This window comes from Palaemon carinicauda, chromosome 34 (assembly GCF_036898095.1).
Source record: "Palaemon carinicauda isolate YSFRI2023 chromosome 34, ASM3689809v2, whole genome shotgun sequence".
NCBI lineage: Eukaryota > Metazoa > Arthropoda > Malacostraca > Decapoda > Palaemonidae > Palaemon > Palaemon carinicauda.
In genome coordinates this window covers 48,315,863-48,322,017 of record NC_090758.1, presented here as the reverse complement: position 1 = coordinate 48,322,017, position 6,155 = coordinate 48,315,863, and the positions used below count along the sequence as shown (strand labels likewise).

The window sequence follows — 6,155 nt, the reverse complement described above, 5'->3', positions numbered from 1 at the left end:
ACCAGGTTCCTTGGACTTTCCGATGATGAAAGTGACCTCCCCACCCTTTTTTTGAGGCATCCGTGTGAACGGTGACTGACAGTGGAGGCGGTTGCAAGGGTACCTTTTTCTTCAGGTTCTTGGCTTCCAACCATGGCTTGAGTAGTGATGGCAGACGATTTGGTATCGGTCTTTTTAGATCTCTTCGAGCGTTTGATGCGTATTTTCTCCAAACTCCTGATGCATCTTTTAATTGTGCTCTCAATATTGGATCTGTCACTGAGGCAAACTGGAGGGACCCCAATACTCTCTCTTGTTGCCTTCTTGATATCCTGGCGGATTGAAGGAGTCTTTTGGCAGATCCTGCTATCTCTTTCCTCTTCTTTGATGGAATGGAAAGGCAGTGTGACTGTAAGTCCCAGTGGAGGCCCAGCCACTGGAACTTTTGAGCTGGAGATAGTCGGGACTTTCCCAAGTTGATCTTGAATCCTAAGTGTTCCAGGAACTGGATCACTTCCTTGGTGGCTTGCATGCATTTTTCCTCGGATGCTGCCCACACCAGCCAGTCGTCCAGGTAGGCTACCACCTGAATTCCCTTTAGGCGTAGTTGATGAATGACTTCATTCGAAAGCTTGGTGAATACCCTTGGAGCTATTTTTAGACCGAAGGGCATGGCTCTGAAAACCCACTTTCTTTTCTATAGTTTGAACCCTAGGTAGGGGGAAACTTGACGGCTAATTGGAACGTGCCAGTACGCATCCGTCCTGTCTATGGAGACTGTGTATGCCCGCTTGGGCAAAAGGGTCCTTACGTGTTGAAGCGTCAGCATTCTGAACTTGTAGTTCACTCTGAACTTGTTGAGTGGTGATAAGTCCAGAATGGCTCTGAGCTTTTCCGAGTCCTCCTTCGGAACACAAAATAGCCTTCCTTGAAATTTGATGGACTTCGCCTTCCTTATAACTCTTCTTTTCAGGAGTTCCTGAACATATGCTTCCAGAATGGGGGTTGAGTGTTGGAAGAATTGAGGGAAGTTTGGTGGAGTTGTGTTCTAACTCCACCCTAGTCTGTTCTTGATTAGGCTGTGGGCCCAGGGATCGAAGGTCCAACGATCCCGGAAAAAGACAAGTCTCCCTCCTACAGGTAGCATCTCACTTTGAGTGCTGGTTGGAGGACTTACCTACTTGGCCACGACCACCTTTGTTGTCCCTACCTCTGAAGGAGTGACTAGAGGATCCTCGAAAGGAACCTCAAGACTTCAGCCAAAAGGTTGTTGACTGCCTTTCGAAGACTGGGGTGAAATAGGCGACTGGGTCGCCATCGTTTGGGGCACCAGCTGGAAGGTGGTGGTTGATTGTGCCACCGTCTGGGGCACCGCGGCCATGGGAAGCTGTTGCTGTTGTTTTGGCCAAGACGACACTCTTGGTCGTTTTGAATTATTCTTCGGCTGGGGACCCTCATCAGTGGAAGATTTTCTTTTAGAGGACAAGCCCCACTTAGAGAGGAGATTCCTGTTCTCCGTTGCGGCTTTGTCCACGACCTCTTTGACCACTTTGCTTGGGAAGAGGTGTTTTCCCCAGATATTGGAGGCTATCAGCTTCCTTGGTTCGTGCCTCACCGCAGCCGAGGCAAACACGAACTCTCTACAAGCCCTTCTGGCTTTAATAAAATTATACAGATCTTTGGTGACTGTCGCCAAATGAGATTTGGCGAAGACCAAATACATATCTGGGGCATCCGGAATGCTTGCCATTGTCTCTAGCCCAGTCTGCAGAGACATAGAGGCAGCAAGACGTTCTTTCGTCTCCTGTTCCCTGCACAGGAGAAAGTCTGACAACTTCGGGAGGTCTTCGCTGAACTGTCGTCCGGCAATATCTGCCTCCAGCTTCCCAACTATGAAGGTGTTGTGGACATCCTTCCAGTCTGCATCGTCTCATGGAAAGGCGAAGAAAAAGGGTCTACACTCCTCCAGTGTAGGGCAAGGTTTCCCTGCCTCGACTGCCTTTAAGGCTACCTTAAACCCTTTGTCCATGAAGGGGAAGTCACGTTTTGGGTCAGCTATAAAAAAACGGGTGCTTTTTGCTGAGAGCCGGCACCTTGGAGCTAGTAAAGGTCCTCTCCTTCAAGGTGGTTGTATATAAGGCCTGTGCCTTAGAGAGTTCGAGAACAATGGTCTCCTTTGGCTCTGTCTCCTCTTTGGATGCAGGTTCCATCCTCAGACGGACATAGCAATCCGGATAGGCCCCTTTGCTGGTCCAAAACTTAATTTCCTCTACTGGGACAGTGCCCAGTTTTTCCGAGAGGAAGATTTTCCCCCCTGACATTGGCATATGCTCTGCATACCTCCAAGGATTGACTTCAGAGAAAGCGGTGAGATCCTTGACATTTAGCTTCTTCTGGGCTAAACGCATTGCAACCAGCTGATGCATTTCCGTCGGAAGAGAAGCTTCTTTCTCGGACGATTTTTTCTGTATGTCCTGCACCATGGACAACAGCGAGTGCAACGTACTCTTGATGGAATCTAACTGGGGGGCAGTGGAAGAATTCGAAGGCACCGGCTTAGTCACCGCGGCTGATGACACCGAAATCGTTTCGGTTTTTTAGACTTCAGTTTCAGGAGGTACGTCATCCTCCTGATCCAGTTCCTGCAATAGGAGATTGTTCTCAGTCTCCTCTAAGACAACCGACATGTTGTCCTCCAATTGGATGCCTTTTAAGGCGTCTGAAACAACAGATTCTTTCGGAATCTGAATGAGGGGAATCTCAGGTTGAGTCTGGGGAATGATTGCAACCGCAGAAGCTCTAGGGAAAAGAGAGTCCCTCATCCTTTCATTAGGAAGGTATGGGCCAGAGGTGTTTTTCTGAAAAACCCCTGACCCATTTTCGCAGCGTCTTCCTTGCTGCATCCCTTGACTCTGTAGACTTTTGAACATCAAAAGCCTCTTTTACCAGTTTAACACAAACACTACATACCTGTGGGTCCCAGTACTTGAGAGCCCCTTTGGTGACTGCGCAGGGAGCATGGGCTCTACACACGTCATGGCCACCAGAAGTTCTTAATGCGGACCATACAAAAGTTGTTCCCACACTCGGGATGCTCTTCCTGTAAAGAAAGAAAACCATATAAGTATTCGGTGAAATTCTCAGATTTCAACATACATATTTTCAATATTATATAGCTTGGATAGAGTAAGCTAGAAAATAGGAAAGACACCTACTTGTGTTTCCTGTCCACCCCATTGCTATGACCTCCTAAATTTTTAACGAATTTAGAGGAAGATGTTATCCTTTGATATAAAGTGTCTTCTTAACACAATCTTCTAGGTTCAATACTGGGGATTTTAATAATGGTTGATAACTATTAAATGGTAGAGAGAATCACTCTCTTAAATGGGATGGTCTCACAATAGGCTGCCCATGAAGCACCTTGAAGGTTGGAAAAAACTTTTGGGCTACAGCACTGACTGGTGGCGGCATGCCGCCAGTCCTGCCGGGCCTGCCGGCATATGCCGGGCCTGCCGACATATGCCGGCCTATTCTGGGCTATTGAAAGCAGTTACTGTCTTCAGAGTAATGGGCGGCAGGTCGCCAGCAGCGGCTCTGCCGGCCGGCAGCCGAAGGATCATTCTATCAAGTAGGACCCGGCGGCAACCGGCGGCAATTGTCTAAACTTTGGGTGGCCGACTGCCGGCCAACAACTTAGTTGCTTACAGCCGGTCATATTATGTTCACTGCCGTTGGGTCGTCGATCAGCGACACCCACGGCAAGTGGCGGCAGATCTACTGCCGGCCGACAGACACCCAACATGGCCGCCAACAGCTACTAGCTGCCGGCGGCCGGCCCAGTATAAGGAAAGGCAGAGAAAAAGAGGGAGGATAGAGGAAGGCAAAGGCTCAGCCTTGCCAGCCTACATCCCGAATGAGGGTTCAAGTGGAAGGGGGAATTATATTCAGGCTTCCACCCAACCATATCCCATCCATATGGGCTATGGAAGGCAGTCCAAGGGAGGACTGAAGAACACTCTAAAGAATATGAGGGTACCTGCTGGCAGCCGGCTCGGCCGGCAGCAGACAGGGAACCTCAGGCCAATTCTATAGATTACCTATAGGGTCAAATGTAGAATGACGGCCAGGGAGGGTGGTGGCTCATCTAACACAAGAGAGACAGCGGGGAAGGGGTAAATGTCCCATAAGTAAGGTAATACCCGAAGGCATTACCTAACTTGAAGGATTCTGATCTCATAAAGTAACCTCAAGTAGGGGAAATCATTTCCCCAGGTTGGGTTAGTCAAGTGAGAAAGCGGCCACAGGACGCAATCTCGCAAGAGAACAGAATCTCGTACCAGAGATATTAGGCAAGGAAGAAATCATTTCTTCGGTCTAAGATCTAACAGCACAGGACTGACTGCTAGACAGAGGAAGGAGGAATTGTTATACAAAATCCTCCATGTATGGTCTAGGGAGGTCTAGCCTCCTGTAAAGACAACTTAACCTGCCTTGGGAAATCATTTCACCAAGACAGTAAGATGCCTAACACAGACTTTTACTCTGATGTCCCGTTCTAAACTCAAAAACCGACTCAGTGGTTAGGAGAAAGACACGAATCACCCCAGTAAACTTTGCCAGAACTCAGTTCAAGGCAAAGCTAACTGAGGATAGCCTAGGCTAATCAGAGGGAAGGGGAATCGCTCTTAAATCTCACCAGGAGATTAGTATCAACTTAAAAGGTATAGGAGGTGTCAGTCTCCTCTTCAAAGACAATACAAGAGTAATTGGGGACTTGTATGAAAGTATACTAAAGCCCCTAGGCTAGTAGCCTAGGAGCATTGATAATCGTTCACCGAAAATATTATGCAGTAATATCTTAATTGTATAAAATATTGCCTGAGTTTCAATAAAACTTTACCAGGAAGGTTATATCATGCATGAAGTGTGTAGGTACCTAGGATAGGAAACCTAGCACTCGTGGGGCTCGAAATAAATAGCCAAATCCACGACAACAATGAAAAAACATAAAAATCCCTAGCTAAAATTCTAAATAGCTAAAGTTATTAAAGCAATAATGCCGGGAAAGTCGTTTTGGCTAAATAGATGTACATGAAAGAACAATTGCATCCATGACGCCATCCGGCTGGCAACAGCTCTTGTTACGTTAAATATAATCTCAATCGAAGAGTCAAACTGGCAAGAACTTACATTTACACAATTCAGAGATATTACTTAATTTTCCAGAAGCATATGAGGCTGGTGAAGACATCATAGCGACTAATAAACTCCAAAATAGCGAAAGATAACACGGGATAAGACCGATCAACAAAGCTACTGCAAAAAGAAGGGCTTGGTGGCGCCTCCCGGTGGCAATTTTGCGCACTATTTACAGTACGGTAGGAGCGTCGCCTTTTTAACGACTCTCCTATATTCTTGCCACTTTTTCCCCTCGAAGCGAAAACGCTATTAGGGTTGTAGATAGCTATGAGACGTGTCAAGAATACGTCCTCTGATATTACACGTTATCCCTTTTTAAATTTTAAGGGATATTCGCTGTAGGAGTTAGAATTCTGCATACCTTTGGTAAATTCTCTGGGATATATCATTGTAGTCAAATATACCTAGGAAGCTACTAACGAAGGAACTTCCATCAGGACGACATGGCCTGAGCCCAAAAATATATTTTTGCGCATACATAAAAAATATTTCTAGTAACAAACAGAACTAAATTGTAATTAAAAGTCTATTTTGATACATGAAGGGATGTTTTAGAAAACTAAAATGCTTTTGGAAAGATGAGTTTATACTTAACCTAACAATAATCAGTAGGATTTTTATGTTTGATTGGAAATCATTTTAACAAAGATGATTTTATTATGGAACTTTCATTATTTCTGGCAAAAATTATATTAACTATAAATTTCGATCAAAAGACCATCTTTATACCTAAAGTTGTGTTTTGTAATAAAAAACTATTATTGGTATTTTGAATTTATATTAACCTAACAATATATGACTTGATTGTTCACTTGTAAATGCTTTTAACTCAAGATGATTTCTTTTCAGTATAATAATACTTAAATCAGTATTAGGAAAGACAAATAATAAGTTGACCTTAATATTTCTGTCTAAACAATAATTATGATTTAGGAAAAATATAACTTTTAAAAGGGAAATAAGATTAACTTGTT

The 6,155-nt window shown here is 44.9% G+C and overlaps 1 protein-coding gene across 1 annotated transcript in view; it reads right to left on the bottom strand.

Annotated features, from left to right (window-relative positions):
- Nucleotides 1-2,576: 2,576 nt before the first annotated feature.
- Nucleotides 2,577-6,155, bottom strand: part of LOC137626893 (piggyBac transposable element-derived protein 3-like) — a 34,534-nt gene continuing 30,955 nt past the window's right edge. The window contains exons 5-6 of the mRNA XM_068357878.1: nt 2,950-3,079; nt 2,577-2,723 (exon numbers count right to left, since the gene is read on the bottom strand). Of these exons, the coding sequence (XP_068213979.1) occupies nt 2,577-2,723; nt 2,950-3,079 (277 nt within the window). The remainder of the gene's footprint in view (nt 2,724-2,949; nt 3,080-6,155) is intronic.